This window comes from Charadrius vociferus, unplaced genomic scaffold (genome assembly GCF_000708025.1).
Source record: "Charadrius vociferus isolate BGI_N301 unplaced genomic scaffold, ASM70802v2 scaffold332, whole genome shotgun sequence".
NCBI classification, from domain to species: domain Eukaryota; kingdom Metazoa; phylum Chordata; class Aves; order Charadriiformes; family Charadriidae; genus Charadrius; species Charadrius vociferus.
In genome coordinates, this window is record NW_009647418.1 from 1,953,692 (window position 1) to 1,970,745 (window position 17,054).

General features: G+C 38.2%; 2 protein-coding genes across 2 annotated transcripts; both read right to left on the bottom strand.

The window, feature by feature from the left end:
* Window positions 1-740: 740 nt before the first annotated feature.
* On the bottom strand, window positions 741-11,236 carry TCTN2 (tectonic family member 2). The gene is made up of 18 exons (XM_009880333.1): window positions 11,161-11,236; window positions 10,220-10,333; window positions 9,826-9,899; window positions 8,880-9,075; window positions 8,538-8,638; window positions 8,087-8,283; window positions 7,727-7,850; window positions 6,932-7,067; window positions 6,223-6,288; window positions 5,285-5,413; window positions 4,938-5,015; window positions 4,527-4,607; window positions 4,104-4,215; window positions 3,597-3,700; window positions 3,059-3,215; window positions 2,268-2,393; window positions 1,671-1,759; window positions 741-856 (listed from the first exon to the last, which is right to left on the bottom strand). The coding sequence occupies exons 1-18, from the start codon at window positions 11,234-11,236 to the stop codon at window positions 741-743; spliced, it is 2,076 nt and encodes a 691-aa protein (XP_009878635.1).
* Window positions 11,237-12,790: 1,554 nt separating this feature from the next.
* GTF2H3 (general transcription factor IIH, polypeptide 3, 34kDa) lies at window positions 12,791-16,971 on the bottom strand. The gene is made up of 12 exons (XM_009880257.1): window positions 16,894-16,971; window positions 16,435-16,541; window positions 15,659-15,822; window positions 15,338-15,400; window positions 15,062-15,091; window positions 14,308-14,336; window positions 14,148-14,222; window positions 13,625-13,678; window positions 13,324-13,392; window positions 13,063-13,198; window positions 12,946-12,982; window positions 12,791-12,860 (listed from the first exon to the last, which is right to left on the bottom strand). Exons 2-12 carry the CDS (start codon window positions 16,509-16,511, stop codon window positions 12,791-12,793), a joined length of 804 nt encoding a protein of 267 aa, XP_009878559.1. The 5' UTR covers window positions 16,512-16,541; window positions 16,894-16,971.
* Window positions 16,972-17,054: the final 83 nt, after the last annotated feature.

Below are 17,054 nucleotides of genomic sequence, written 5' to 3' on the forward strand. Positions count from 1 at the left end.
TCCGGGGAGCGCCCGCCCGCTGGCGGCGAACCCCGGAACGCCGGGTAGGAAGGGGAAGGTACGTTACTAACGGGATTGTGAGATCCGAACCACAGGAAAACCCCAAAATGAACATCACAGCTGATCAACGGAAGAAAATCGGTAGCAAGTGTTGCCCGTACCCTCTGTAACCCGGATCAGGTACAGGTTGCCAAAGAGTTAACTGGAAAAGAGAATTACAGCTCAATACATGAAAATACCTGAAGCGTTATTACTTTTCAGGAGGGTGAACCCTCTGTCCACTGCTCCAAAAATAGGTGCTATGGAAAGGAACTGCCGCCTTGACACGCTACGCCAGGAGAGGAGAACTCGCTTGACAGGAAAACGGTCCGTCCACGAGGACAACAATGGTCTGTCTGCGAGGACAACAATCGTTCATCCACGAGGACAACAACCGTCCATCCACGAGGATGACCCCGACGCCTCTGCAGCGGTTCATGCAGAGCCCACCCTCCGCGTTTCAACTCCGCATTCACGCTCCTCCAAACGCAGAGCCTAGCACTTAGAAATAATTCTGTTGCTTTTTTTTTTTTTTTTTTTAAATAACACAACCTTTTTCTATGTATCATAAAAAGTATTCATTTTATGTATTTTTAAAAGTTTATATAAAATGTCTACAAAATCCAGGAATATTTATCCATACATTTTACCCAAAAGTGCTTAAAATATTAACAAAAGTGGTTCTCTTTACATCAACATTTTTAAACCAAGGAACTATTCCTTAATTTAGAAAACCAAGGGTTATTCATAATCGCTGCAAGTAAAACAAGAAATGCCAATGACAGGCCTTTAGCAAGACAGTGTGAATATGGTTCTCCTGTAAAAAAAAAAAAGGAAAAAAAAATATAAGCGTATGAGAGCTAAATTTTAGTTTAGACAACAATCCAAAGGATACAGATTAAAGTATATGCATAGTCTGAATAAAATGGAGCACAAAGCAAGGGATTAAGAAGCTTCATGCTTACAAAACTTCATACTTTATGCCACTTTAATCCCTGAAGTTGTGCAGATAATAAACACAGGCTGTTGCCTCTGTCCATGCAGCTCTCAGAAGAGAGGGGCAAGTGCCTTGATGCTCTTTGGAACACCAGACATTTAATCTACAGTCTCCCACAAAACATAATCCACCACAGTTTTACACAGAGGAAATCTAAAAATTAACCGCCTTACCAACATGGCAAATTTTTACTGGAACTCACATGGGCTGACTGGAAAACACATACCCGTAAAGTGAGAAACCGTCTCCCTCCACCCCTGAAGGGCAATAACAGGCACTGACAATGCCTGACAATGATTACAGTAGGAAACAGAACGTGAGCATAAAGTGATGTATTCTCCCTCCAAACTCTACAGGGGAGTGAAAAAGAATTTCTCTCTGCCAAACAGATATTCACAAAATTTCAATCTTATCCACAAAGTACTCCCTGTAATTAGTTTTTCCACTGGTCTTGCTAAAAAATTAATACATTATCAAGGAAAAAATTAAACAGACTTTTTGGACCATGCTTTCTCAAAGAGAAATTTTAATTCCCTACTACAAAGCATTCTTTCAGACTAAACTGCACACAATTAATTATGTTTCAAAGAAATATGGCCAGTTCACAGCATTCCGTACTTCTTACTATTTTTACCTGTGTAAAACCGTGTCAACGGATAAAAAAGTTGTGGCCAGCACACATCATTTCGATTGCAGTCAAATTCTGTGTAATTAATCTGGAATCTGAAGAAAAAAAGAAAAACAACAGGTTTACTAACTACAGTACCAGAACACCAGCACAAGTGGATAAAAGCAGAGTGAAAAGGTGTCCAGATTACAGGAAAAAAAACCCAAACTAAACCACAAGCTTCTTGTTATTCTCTTATGACTTTTTTTTCTTTAATAGAACAGGAGCCTCCCCTGTATTTCTGTCATTTTTAGTCAGATGTGTCTTTTTGTGATGAACGTTTTCAGACAATGGATAGTTTGGGACCCTCACTCTGCATCCCTCATCCACTAAACTAAACAACACAGAAGCTTGTCTGCAAAAACCAAATGACAGCTTTGCAGGGTACAGCCCTTCATGTTCTTCAGGCTCCTGGGGAAGATGGTGACGAACAGAATTGTTACTCAATAAATCTTTGAACCAGGCCTTACTGCTCTGTAGTCCACCAAACCAAAGTAACCTTTTGATCAATGCTATTCACATCTGCTTAACATAACGTGAAGTATCCATGTTTTTAAAGATTACCTTGTCATTGGAATGGGTGGCTGAGCTGGCACTTTAATAAACTGAACAGAAGCAGTGATGGGAAGAAAGCTGATGCTGTTTTCACAGATAAGCCCGCACTGGAATTGCCATATGACTGTTGAGTAACTGTAAGAATATGCATAACTATTACTTGAGGGCTGTAAACAGATATTTAGAGCCTAAACATCACCATGAAAGGATAAAATACACAGTATTTAGTAGGCAGTTAATGATCTCCGGATTTTCAACACCATACAGGGAGAGGACTTGCAAAGTCTGGAAATGTGGTAACATGGAACAGAATTGCATGTGTTTAATTGGGATTGACTTGGGAGAAAAAAAAAAAGTGTTTGCAAAGTGAAAATTCCCTCTTTTGGAAAAGAATAAAGCATTTACCACAGCTCTCAAGAACAGCTCCACGTTGAGGTAAGCCAGAACACATGATAATGTTGCCACTTCCACCACATGACATTAAAACATTCTTCTGATGGCATGCCCTACATAAGCCTACTACTGGCAGCATCATAGATTTTATTTCATATTTCAGTGAAGTAAAAGGTTACCTACTGTTAATCATTACTATTTTTTTAATCATTATTTTTATTTCAGAGGGAGAAAGGCAAACCTGGTTGTGATCAAAGGAATTTGGGCTGCAAATACAAAATACATGTAAGAAATTAGAAATAACAAAATAATGTTTTTGTTTGTAAAAGTTAATCCACATATGTTAGGTAAGCAAGTCTCAAAATGAAACATTTATTTGTCAGATAGCCAGAGACCTAACTCTCTACCTGATCTGCACAGCAAGAATCTCTTGCCGGGGAATCCCTTGTACCGCACCCACATCAGCAAAGATTATACGAATATTCAGATTTGCAGGAATATCTGGACAAATGCCTTTAAGGTTTCCACTGCTTACATTGATATCAGAATTAAACGGATCAAGACCTGTGGAGAACAGATTATTTAAACGTAAATATTATGGAGAACATTACCTTTTCCATAATTGTATTATTGTCACAGTCCAGTAACTTTCACATAGGAACACAGCAAAAAATCCACATAAAGAAAAGGAGTACTTTATCAACACAGAACTAAAATACCAAGCCATGTGTGTACCGGCTGACAGTAAAATACATGTTAGTGTAATATCCCTGTATGCATTGAGTTACACGCATGTGTGTACATGTATATGGATGGATGGATGGATCCAGACACACAGATCAGTATCTTTAGGCATTTGTAATTACAGTTTGGTTTTATTTTGAGATGCTCTATTCATTATATGGGCATATTTAGACTATAAACAGTAACACAAACCTCACTTACGTATAATTTCCACCCAGTCATTTAGATCACTGTAACTTGAATTGTCCCTCCTTCCAATGTGAGTAGCTTGTATTAATGAATTCAATTTCTCAGTTACATTTCCTCTGCAAAATAAGAATGTAAGATTACACAAAAAGTGAATCTGTACTGTCTACCCCTCTGGGTTGCAGTATTATTATATCATACGGTCAGTTTCCTCTGAAAGATGTTATAACTCAACAAAAACAAAACTTGAACTATTGAATTATCTGTTGAATGGAAGAAATGGCAAAATGCTCCACTCCGACATCATCAATCCTCATTTGAATACAGAGAGATTTGAGTGAAACCATTATTATAATTTCCTTATTAAAAAAGAAAGTGAGACTATCAGCCACAGAAAGCTGAAACGCATACATGAACATTTAAAAAGAATGTAACAGTGCTGATAGCAGACACTTGTAGAGAATCATGTAATAACCAACATAAGGGATGAAGGGGAAAAACAATTCAACCTACATAGCTCACCTTAAAAAGCTGCAGTCTTCATTAATACCAACTTCTAGAACGCACCCAGAGAATGAATCTAGTCCGAATAAAACTGGTGTATAAGTTGCCAACGTACATAAACCTCTGCCAGCTATGAAATGAAAACATCTTATTTGAGCTTTCTTATATCAACCTTTTGATCTCTAGCTTTCAATTTTGTGCAAAAAAAAAAAAATCAAACATTAGAATGCAAAACACCAAGTGGTATAGTTCAAGTATAGATACAGTCCATTCAATTTAAGTTTTCCAAGAAAGCATTAGAGGCTTACGCACTGAAGTTTGAATCAAGGCTTAGGAATAGTCTAGAAGAGGAAAATTTGGAAGAGATTCTTAATTAAAATGTTTTTTTAAAAACATTTTAGCCTTAACTACAGTTGAAGTTGCAACCTCACAAGCCAGTACCTGGCTGCCAAATGTTTAGGCTTCCAAAAGTATCAGAAGCATTCATATTTGCAGCTTTCACTGGTTTTCCGACTTGATAACCTAAACATAGAAGGGTAAATCATAAACATTGCATAAGAATCTTTAAACATTAGCATGGTTTGCATAATAAACACCATCAACCTTGAAGTAAACAAACAGACATTTCCATAACAGTAGGAATACACACACTTTACATAATCAATATCAATACAACAAAAGCCTAAGAACCAATCACCGCTATTACAATTGCCAGTGCATTAAAACAGGAAGGTGGTGGCTAGCAACATAAAGAAGTACGAAAGAGATATAAAAGACAGTCACTGATAATGATCTGTACAGTACCATATTTTTTTATTTTCATTTTCAATAAGCAAAATGAAGTATTAATACCTGGATTCCCAAACAGTTCTGTTGCATTAGTACTCTTTAAACTTTGAAATTTGACTGTGAATCTCTGTGCCAGTATTTCTGGTAAAAGAAAGCATATATTACTTTACTTTTAAATAAGTAAATTAGCAAAAAGTACACTCTATGTAGGATACAAACTTCCATCCTTCATTAGTAACAGAAGATTCAAAATAATACAAATTAATGGAAATCAGCCCCATAAATTTTCTTTCCAGAGTCCAGGGGAAATTCTTTTTAAGAAGTATCAATAAATAAGAGATTCTATCACGGAATTTCCATGCTGAAGAAAAAAAAGTAAATCAAAAATTGTAAAAGAAATTTCATGATACCTCCATCACATAAACTTCCGAGGAAGACTGTGACATTTATTTGCTCTATGTTCTTGTCTTTCCAAATGAATGTATAATGCTCTGCAAAAGTTACATTTTGACACAGAACCTCAGCAGTCCGAAGGCTTTCTGGCAGAAGAAAAAAAAAAAGGCCATAATGAAAAGCACTGCTAATTAGAACGCTATGTTACTGTAGCTAAAAGAGAACACATTAAAAGACACTGGCAAAATCCCGAAAATTACAACGTTCCTCTTTTTGAGAATTTATTTTATTGTTTAAGTCCCATCTTATTAGGACAGTGCAACAGTATGATCCTCTAGCTTATAAATATTTTAACATCAGTAGTTCCAGGTCCTTCTGTAGCTAAATCTCTCCTGAAGAACCCAGCACTAGACTTTACACGACCAGATGATGCACTTCTCTGGACTCAGGACTCACTCTACTTTCATCTCATCCCTCCCAGGGAGCCATCACTGCCCAGAAAAACATTAGCTTGCATTCCAGTAGTTCCATTACCCTCCCACTGACTGGGAACCACTGTTCTACATCAAGTAACTGCTTCATTGGCTGAAAAAGACCCTTAAAAAGGCACGAGAGCTTACAAAACAGAGACATACACATCTACTTACAGTCTGCTCATCCCACTTACATGTTGATTTATGTATTTGTTTATTTTTATTATTACTGGTTTTGCTTCTCAAAAATTACTTTTAATGTAAGCTAAGGGACTCGATTTCTTGACCAACTTTTAACGAAGTTCAGGGTAATTAAATACTTTCTGCTTTGCAGTAAGCCAAACAGTTTACTTTTTGGGCATTAGATAATATACAAGATCCCTCCTAAGAGTCACAGCAAGCATATTAGGCATCAAAACAATCTATTTCTTATACAGTCCCAGTCAGGTAAGAAACATCTTTATTAAATGAAAGAGACATACCACTTTCAGTGATGAATTTGCCCAGGTCAGTGATGGTCCTATAGATGACATTTTGTTGGATGAAGTCTGAGAAAAAAAAAACACAAACCAAAACCCAACATCACTGCAGTAATCCTGACTAATAAGAGAGACAGACGTACTGGTTTCATATCCAAGGTGTAATCCTTGTTGTTATGAAAATGGAGTAGAAAATTATTTAGAAAATTAATTTTGGTAAAGGACCAAGCAGTTTACGTATTTTGAGAGCATAGCTAGTTATCTTCATGCAGGCAATCATATTATCTCAAATTCCAGAAGGACACTTGATAAGTATATGCTTTTGTAACACAGAAAGTAAGCACTTTTCTCTAATTCTAAAATGATGATACTGCACCCTCTTGACAGTAAAAGGGCTCTGCAACAGTCTGAAAATAGAAAGTGGGAGAGATGCTGTTCTGTTATGTGTAGCCATAACCAGCACGAGTCACCAGAAACAGATAAATGGGAAACAAAGGCCAATCCTACTATTTTTTATACTCTAAATCTTGGGAAGTAAATACTGGGACACTTGCTGGATCATTAGAAACAGGAACAGAACATCCCCAAATGCTGAACTACAGGCACCAAAGATATTACATGTAACTACAATGTCAACAACCCTCTGGTATGTTCTGTTCTAGTAGCTGTGAGAAACATAAACCACATTTCTGTCAGTGTTTCTGCAGCATACCTCCAGTACCACTGTTTATCCTCACGTCACGGAGCAGTCCTTCCTTGTAAGATGCTAGATCGGTAAGGCATTTGACATCAAAGTTCTGGAGATACGCTACAGGGGCATTTCCAACACACTGTCCAGCGATGGATTGCTGCAGGTAGTTCAACAGAAATAAGTATGCTGGACCCTTTTCTAGCCCCTTGCTTTTCATTTGAAGACTATCTGTTAGTGAAACGCTCCAAGTATGTACTACAGCCATACGACACTTTGACAAACAAGTAATGTGATGCTACCAAAATACCTCAATCTGCAGCAAGAGAGAGGTTAAAATTTAAAAAGCACAGCTTTCAAAATAGTTTCAACTGACAGTATGGCTTCATCCTAATTTGTCAAAATAATTATAACCAACAAGTCTCTCTAAAATGCAAAAGGAATTCCAATAAAGTACAGCCAGATGACAAATATTCAAAAGGAAAACCAAGCGTAGTGCTCAGTAATGCAGCAGGCAAACCGAAAAATACAGAAACATGATAAACCATAAACTATTAATTGGGATGCCAAGCTTGATTTCACCTCTTGAAATAAGTAAAACATTACCATTTGGGGGGATGGGCAGGGGGTCAGGAAGGATAGTATTTACTGTTCGTAATGATTTTGTGGTGGGTTTGGAGCTTTTTGGTGAAAAATATATTCCACCACACCACAGCAGCAAGTTGCAGAATCTGGTTACAAAGCCATAATGAGTGTGATGTATGGAGAATATCAAACAAACCAAGAGGAACCAAAAGCTCCTAAACATTAAGTGATTACCTGGGGAATGGTAAAATACTCATTTTCTTCTGTCATAATTGGATCTCCTTGTCTGTAACCATTGAAAAGTTTCCCAGGAGAAGTTTGTAAAGGGATCTTGAATGGAGGAAGTCTGGGTGTAGAACTGCAAACAAGTTTAAAAATTAAACAGTTCTTTGCTCTCTACCTCACACAAATAATTTCACATTTGCTTTCATGTCCCATGTTCTCATATAGTACTAATGACATTTCTCCATTTGCACTTAAAGTTCATATCCTAAAATTCCAATTTCAAAATAACTTTCGTTATAAAAAACAGGTTACATTTTTGGTAGCATGCCTAATGTGTGTGTTGAGAAAATAAATTTTCTTAAGACTTACATAGAGCCATGATAAAAGTAGCCAAGAAATGGTGTATTGTTCAGAGACGACTGTACACAAAGGAAGGGAAACCAATCAGGGGTATATTCCATTGACTGAGAAGAGCACAACTGGTCAAAAGGTGGGTTTACATCCCCACCAAACACCCCGGTGAAACATGATTCATTGAATAACTGCTTCAAGTCTGGGGTACATTCCTGGAAGGGAAAAGAATGGTCAGTTTTTAGCACAGTAATTGTATTACCATAGGCACTGTAGCCATACTGACAGGTAAATCAAACCAGTTTTGTAGAGAGAGGTCACATTCACTATTGGAAATACTGGAAAATCCAAACAAGCCCTCTAGCCCCACCTAGTCTGAAGCATTCAGTACCTCTCTCTCCCCCTAGAAAACAGAACAAGTCTAGAAATTTTGAAAACGTTTATTCAAAGTTTAATATGAAGTAAGTACCAGATCACAGCAACAACGAACATCACAAGCTCCAGCTGTCAAGTCACAAGGACAAGAGCCCAATGGCTGAAACACCTGGTTGGGGATTATAGTTGCATTTTCTGCAAAAGAATTTAAAAAAAAAAAAAACAACGATAAAATAAGATTAAATGGACGTGAATTCAAATAAATAGACCATGCACATTGCAGTTTATTCTGACTGTGAACAAAACGTTTTTTAAATTCTATTAATGATTATTCATTACCTCTTATTACTGCCCAAATCCAATTTTTATTTTTTTGTATATAGAGGAAAAGACCAGCCAAAATGCCTTTTCTTATTTAGCACAACTATACACTTACCTGACACATTTCCTGTAAAGGAAGAGTTGGCATATATTTCAGCTTGAATCGGGAGATGGGCCAACATCACTGAATCACGGCAAGCCAAAACTTGAAGTGTTTCAACCACGCAGAGAGGTGTTGTGCAGCAGTCAGTGGCATTGGGCAAACACAACTGCAGATTTCTAGTTAAGCTTATAGTCACTTTGGAAGTATTCTGAAAAAATGCAAAATACAGTTTGACAACTTTGACGGCTTGTATTAAACTGCTCTTATTTATACCACTCATGAGCTACTGAAAGAAGAGTTTCAGTACCACTCTGTTTTGTCAGCACTACAATGCAATTATATTCTTCCTATATAAAATCAAACATTTGTTCGGAGTGGAATGACAAAGGGTCTGCTAATGAGATATGCAGATACAGTGAGAATATGAACTATACACAGAACCTTTTAAGGTATGCACGCAGATTGTTACCTTAGAAATCACATGCATGTTTCTAAAGAAAAGAACGAATACCAAAAAGCGAACTTCAGTTTTTACAGCTAACTTCAGCTGAAAACTGGAATGACTGCGGAGTTGGTAAAACCCCTAAAGGAATTATGTATAACAAAACACTGAAGTCTAATAAATACAGATGTTTCAAAGCTCATAAGTATAAAAGCACCACTTTTTTTTATTTCTATTAGCTAATTCCAGCAGATCTGAAACACTCTCAAATGCTACAGCCAGCCAGGAAGTATAGGCAGTTCTGGAGAGGAGGAGAACAAGGGACCAGTGTCAAAGCTGCACCTCAGAAAACTCCAGCAAGGACATCCACACAAAGGGATATGTCAAGGAAAAAAAAGACAAGGGCAAGACACTCAAACTGGCTTGTTAGCACATTAACATTTTGCTAGTATTACATGAGCCCTTCATACACAACAGTTCAATCCTTCCCACTTGAAGAATCAGTATTTTACATACCATACCAGGTGTTACATTCAAATTCCAATCACCAACTGTTTTACTTCCGCTACAATTTGCAAGTTGCAATTTTCCTATATTAAAATAAAAATTAAAAAAGTATATTCCAGTGTCATTGAGAAAAGACTAGAAAAATCAGAAGTAATTTAAATTCCTCTTATGCCTTCAAGTAGGCATATCCTCAGGCCTAGCTGACAAGGAATTAACATAGGACTAAGGGCTTAATCAGCAGATGTCTTTTGGAGTTCCTATTTCAGTAACAATTAAAGCACTAAATGAAGTGCATTATTCTTTCTCTAATAATCTTAGTAGCAGAAAAAATATTCAGAATTTAAACATATTTATTTACATGCTATTTGGATTAAAAAAAAAAAAAAAAGTGAAGTGTTCTTACCTGTCTCTTCATCTGCAGAACTTAAAGATATAGAAAAATTAACACCTGAAGAATTTCCGAGAAAAAACGAATTTACTCTGGGCCCTGACATATGGATAAATGAAGGCTGAAAGACTGAAAAAAAAAAGATAAAGAAACAAGTCTTAATGCACACTGGAAAAGGTAACATCTGTAAGACATATTTAGGTCTTACACTTGGGCTAGATTCTTACCTTCCTATACTTTAAATTGTCACAAACAGCACAAAAATACCTCATGATGCCTAGTACAAGGTTGTATTTACATTCTTGCAAAGTGCTGGAGCAGTGTGTTCACCATAGCTTGCTTTCTGTACTTCAAGTTTGCATTTGTGAAGACACACAGTAAACACACAGTGGCACAACACTAAGGCAGGAGACTGCAGTACTCGCTGGCCCACACAGACACTACTCAAGTGAGGCAACAACATATTTAGCGTTTCTTGCAGATTTCAGTTCACACTTTTTGGTGTAGCACCACCTGTGATCCAGTGATCACAGGCTACTGCCCTCAGCATGTGGACATAGTTGCAAGTTTACGACTCCAAGTTCAGAGTTTCACTGGAGTTTCCTTTACAGACTTTACCAATGTGGAAAGGTGCAACAGAAGCAGCTCCTTGTTCCCCCCCTCCAATTTTTCCACAGTGTTAAGCAGTAGCAGGATCCGGGTCCAGCACCCTCGGGCTGGGCCACCAAAGGCCCACAACCTCCTAGCCCCAGAAGACACCCACAGCCCCGCCATCCCTCGGGGCCTCCCGTCATGCCCCCCCGGGCAGGCCCCACCGTTACCCAGTCAGGGAAGGTCCCGCCGCCGACCGACTCCCTCTTCCCCTCACTCCCGGCCGCCCTTTTGGCCCCTTTCCCTCAGCAGCCTCGCCCCCCGGAGGGCGCCTTTCACCGCAGCCCCTGACGCCCTCGCCCCACCGGGGTCCCAAGCTCGCTGCCCGGAGCAAGGTGCCACCAGCAGCAGCACCAGCGCACCGAGGAAAGCAGCCTCCATGACGGCTAAGAAGGGCCGCGGCCCAGAGCCGGCTGCCGCCAGACCGCCATCTTGCGGCGCGGCAGCCTGACGCGGAAAGCGGGCCCGGGAGCGCGGCGGGCTACCGGCCGGCGGTCGCCCACCCCGGCGGGGCTGCCTCACGGCCCCCTCCGCCCGGAGCGATTGGCACAGCCGAAAGCGGGATCGACCACGGCAGCCCAGACGAGTCTGTCCCTCATCTTCCCGCCGCGCTCCACAGCAGCCGCCTCCTCCCTCAGGCACTTGATCACTTCCACACAATAAAACTGCAGTAAGGCCGCGTAGCTCACTCTTCAAAATATCTGTTATACAGCAATATCTAACCCCATTTGAAAAAAGGTTTTATTACAAACATTTCCTACAAAGTAAATTATAAATACAGGCTTTAAACATAAATGGCTTCTGGCAATCAGACAAGCCAGTAAAAGACTGGCACTTGTTACAACTGTTATGTGGACAAAAACCTGATGCAATTATCAAGACATGACAAATTCCTGTATACACCTCAGAAAAAAACCTGTCTTATTCTATGTGGGAAACAACTACTCTCTGTATTCTTTTCAGGAGAACATAATCTACTAGCAACAGGTAAAAATACCAAATTATACAGTAACGTTTTAAAAGCAGGAGATTTTGTTTGTTTAAATCAAAGGCATGTTCAGAAGTATGCAGCATGCTGTCAGGTTCTGACATAAAAAACACCAACCCAAAAGCATTCCTTATTTGTCAAATGTCAAACATAAAACCACATACTAAAAAAAAAAATGCATATTACACAGAATTACATTTTTTTGTTTTCCAGTTTCAAAATACAACCTTAAAGACTACCAAGCTAGGTTGCATTTATTGAAGTTATTTTAAACAAAGGGAGGCCTTTTTATTCATGAATGAAGAAATCCCCAATTGAGAAATACCACAGACAGTAGTCAAAGGAATACAAATACAGGTGAGTGCACACGCAGGAGAATTAGCACCATTAAAAAAAAAAAAAAACCACAACCAAAACCATGGGTTCTAAACCATCTTGAAAATGTTAGCTCATTTTTTTTTTTAAATTGATGTTGTTTCTCTCCAAAAATTGCTAGCAAAATCTAGCAAGAAGTTGAAGTCCCTGAATAACATAATGCTAAGGCTCTGACCCTACAGACCAGAAATGGTCATTCTTACCTTTACATCAACATAATAATAATTAAAAAAAAAAAAAAAATCAGAGCTTTCTTGTCTTTGAAAGTAACTTCGAAGTGTTAAACTTTGCACTGGTCAGAAATTACCTTCTACCTCACAGGGTCTGTCTCTCAACAGGCTGTAACTTCTGGAATTAAGAATTAGTATTTAGAATAGAACAGGTCACATGGTAATACAGTGATTTGTTACTTAAGGGGCTGTGTAGAAAACATACCGTTTAAATATTTATCCCTTAAGAAACAAGTAGTAATACTGCATGCAGTTCTCTCATATCCAATAAGAAGTGCCATCAATTTCTCACATATATGCATGGAATTCCTAGAGGAGGTATGATGTATTTACATGATGTTGTTACACAGCTAACTTTAATTTCTTCTTCTTAGCTTTCATGACAGGTGGCAATGATATTTTGAAAGCAGTCCTGAAACAGCATAAAAAAAGAAACTGTCAGATACACCAAACATAGTCCCACACCCACCCTTGAAACAAGAAGAAGCAGCACTTACTCGCATGTACTACAAATAGGACTGAAATTGCAGAATACTGGAAAATAAAAGAATAGGCATTTACTAAAACAGTTCCTTTGAACATAAGAAATCAGACTCAAATATTTATAAACTTACTTGACAAGCACACAGAGCACACATAACCAATTTCAATGAGATTTCGATGACAGAAACATGCAGCTCTGTAGTCAACGTGGATAGGAGGCGGAAGGACAAGCTGTGATCTTTGCTCTTGATCAGGGAGAAATACCCACTGCATGAACAGAGAAAAATATTTTGCAAATTGCAATGGTACTGCTGTATTACCTTGTCCATGAAGTCAGTAAGATTTCACATCTGACACAGGAAAAACACTGAAGTGTTTTTTAAATGACTTACCAACAAATACTGCAGAAGGGATGGCATATGGGGTACTTTCAAATATATGCCACCCGTAATGTCACAAGCCTGGAAAGCAGAGAGCATGATCAGATGTTATATTTTATGAGATTAGGAGGATATTTAAAATACCCACATACTGCTCAAGGCCCGCATGTTGGAACTGTCCGATTCAGTGAACATATTTCCACACTCGCTTTTGAAACAAAGGCAAGAAGAGAGCTTAAGAACATGGCAAACTATATAGCATCAACTGTCTATGAATAAATGTAAACAGCAAATAAGAATAGGAAGTCTGTACCTGTTGTAGAAGACCTGAATCTGAGTCCAAGACACAGGCATCGATCAAAATACTCTGCAAGAAGGGAGATTAAACACATGAAAAACAAATACAGCTAGGACCAATGTAGCCTCATCGGTGTTATTGTCATGATCTGTTTCTGCTATAAATACACTCCACACACAAACGCACGTGCTTTTACAGTTGCAGGACCACCACAGCCATAGAGGAGCTCTTTCATGTGACCAGAACACAAATCCAAATTTTCAGCATCTCCCTTCTGATACATGGTAATAAAAGAACTATCATCACAGGTACCTCGTACACATTACCCGCAAGGAGGAACAAAAGACTACTATCTGTACTTCCATAGTAATCTTTAATTCATCTAGCAAGCCCTTTACATTTCTTTTAAACTCGGCCATGACAGACTTCACTTCAAGGAATTTTTCATTTGATCATAATCATAAGAGAAATGAACAATTTTGTTATCTCTGCATATTAATAAAAGATAATACCTATCAAAATGAAATGCCAGCTTCACCTGTTTCTGTGCTGCAAAGATCACATTCATGAAATTCATATATTGCAACGCACTGTCTTCTGCAGCTTTTATGACCTAAATAAAGCAATTCAAATTTGTTAGCTTACATAGTATCACCGGATTTCAAGACTAAAAGAAAACTGACAGCAAAAGTTCTTACCAAAATCCTTGATTTCATTTCTCGATGGGCTAAGTATTGAAAAGAAAGAGAAATGCATGAGTATGTAGCTTCTATCACCTGTAGTTTGTCCTTGTAATTCTGTAGCATCTAACATGTTGGATGTCAGGTAGCTAACATCTCAGTTAAATATGTATGTCAACTGTTTTACCATCCCAGTGGCATAGAGAGCAGCAGAAACATTTGGCAAGTAATTGTAAACTAATTCAGACTTGTTGCGAAAGTCGACCCATTTCGTTTATTCACACCTAACTGGTTTTGGACAATCAGCTGATTCTAGTCCAATCTGCTCCTTGCAAAACTATTTGTACAAATAGCAGTTTCCTGATTATAGAAGACCAAAGCTGAGTAATGAATTCAACTACCATGACTGCTCTGTAGGTGGTCCCTTTTGAAGAGCATTTGTGCATTTTTTGACTTTGAAAAAATTCCTCTCAACCTCCAGTTGTTCTAAAGAGATTCCAGTTACAGTTTTACTCATTTTACCTGCATGCAACAGAAAATCAGAATAAAAATGTGGACTAATGATCAAGTCCCTTACTTCGAATTGTCACGCAGACCTAGTTTAAAGTGGGCAACTTCAAATGATCAGGATAAACCTGTACCTAGTATTGCCAATTTGGGAAATGGTGATGTGTCAAAACATATACATATTTGTTTCTATGTACACATACATTTATATCTGTTATTTTGATTCAAATATTTAAGTGAGTACTCAGAACAGGAGAGGCATTACCTTTTACCTCTTTGCTCATCTTGTTGATAACTACATTAGCTGACATTAAGGAATCTACATTCTGTTATTGGAAGTAACTCTTATCCATAGCACATATTCACCACCATAGCCGATGCATATCTTAATACACATGACCCACAGTTACTAGGCAAAGATTTCTTTGAGTGTTACGACAAAACAGGAATAATAAAACCTATATTGAAGCATAATTAATATTACAAGAAACAGTCTTAAAAATACATAAAGATTTTGAAGATTCCGTGATCAAAAGGATACAACAAAGTGCTTTAGCGAGTGATCCTGCTAACAGAGTTTCTGTTTGCTGGCCCCTCATGTCAGCTGCAATACAAGAAAAGTTGCAAAAGCTACTTTTATATTTAAAAACAGTTGCTGAACCTAACCATACCCAATACTACAAGTTTTATCTTTGGCGAACAGTATTAATGCAGAGGCCTGAAGCACCAAGCGTAATAAACTCATCTACTTTAAACATATCAAAATTCACATGATCAAAAAAAAAGGAAATTCCTACAACTCCTTGAGAGTCCAAATGTTTTGCAGTTCTGTATATTAAGCCTAGAATTTTCTTTTCCTTACTTTTTGTCATGAGGTCTTTAATTTCTTCTGCAATTGCATCATTTATTGCTGTTAACAATTCATATTTTCCATCCTTGCTGCCAGAGCAATTAGATTCCACTGAGCTACTGCCATCTCCAAAGAGATCTGCAAAAGCCCAACACTTCCCAGGGTACAAGAAACGGCTGAAACAGAGAAAAAACAAAGTTTTCATGTTTCGCCTTTAACCTTGTAAGAAAAAAATGCCAAAAACTAATCAGCTCTAGACAGCAATACTCTGAAGTATAATTTCAAATAACTTTAATACGTTAGACATTAAAGAGACTATATAAAGCAGTCAATCTTCAAACCCAAAAACGCAGCAAAACCCACATTTACCTCCCCTCTTTCAAGACGTGTTTTAAGAGAACTGGCAAATAGATACCATGCCCGCACTTAGGGGTAGATGCTGAGACTGACAAATATCTGGGGAATAACATCCACTACACAGGAAACTTCTGCCACTTGCATGGTCCTGCTCGCTGCATCTCTCCCATCCTCTCCCTCTCTCGATATATTTTTAAGTGAAAGTCGATTTAAACCTTCCTTCTGTCTTATAAGCCTTTTTGTTGTTTTGTGTAAGGCACTAAGATTATTTTTCTCCTACATAGCTTTAGTTTATTTTTATTCTTGAGACAATTCTATCTCATGTATCTGAAACCTGGTTTCAATTATATACTGCACTCCAACACGAAAATCAGGAGATAGATATAAGAAAGCACAATTTAAACCTTTACACTGTTAAGAAGCAACCATACCTTCCTTGCGTGTGACTCGCTATTACCGCAAGTTTGTTGGTACGATTCATAAATAAGTGCGAATTTCCCAGTACCATCACTGCATCAATGCATTTGGATAGGGTGAACTGCGGAAAAGAAGAAAGTAGATATAGCACAGTAACATTTACAGTTAAGTAATTTAGAACAAATCTCTCAAGTCACCGCAGTTAAAGAACTTGCATATTAAGACACCAAAAGAGCTTCCTTTCTTAATGGGAAGCATTTAGGAAAAAAAGCTTTGAAAAATACACAGTGCTGGGTTGCTATTTTTAAGAGTATTCTAAAATCCATTCTACCTGTTTTAGCAGACAATGTTAGCATAGTTCAGAAATCAGAGACTAATCCCATCTGTTGCCTACTTATTGAGATTTAAAAAAAAAAAAAAAGTTATTTCCCTGAGAAATCACCACCAGTAGTACCAACGCCCAGAGGATGTACCTCAGCTTCTCCTTGAGCCTTCTTTCCCCACCAGATGGGGTTGGTGTCAATGACAATGACCAGCAGGCTCAGCTCATCCTCTGAAAAAGTGACAACACAGCAGGGTCACTCCGAGCTCCGTGCGAGGCCCCCGAGCAGAGGGGGTCGCCCGGGACCGCCGG

Coding starts and splice junctions, on each gene's coding strand:
- TCTN2 (XM_009880333.1), bottom strand. CDS start 11,236: ATGGAGGCTGCTTTCCTCGGTGCGCTGGTGCTGCTGCTGGTGGCACCT. Junction 9,900..10,219: donor TTCTGCAGATGAAGAGACAG/GTAAGAACACTT, acceptor ATTTTAATATAG/GAAAATTGCAACTTGCAAAT. Junction 8,284..8,537: donor TTCGTTGTTGCTGTGATCTG/GTACTTACTTCA, acceptor TTTCCCTTCCAG/GAATGTACCCCAGACTTGAA.
- GTF2H3 (XM_009880257.1), bottom strand. CDS start 16,511: ATGGTACTGGGAAATTCGCACTTATTTATGAATCGTACCAACAAACTT. Junction 12,983..13,062: donor GTGCTCTGTGTGCTTGTCAA/GTAAGTTTATAA, acceptor TTTATTTTCCAG/TATTCTGCAATTTCAGTCCT. Junction 12,861..12,945: donor CCTATTTGTAGTACATGCGA/GTAAGTGCTGCT, acceptor ATGCTGTTTCAG/GACTGCTTTCAAAATATCAT.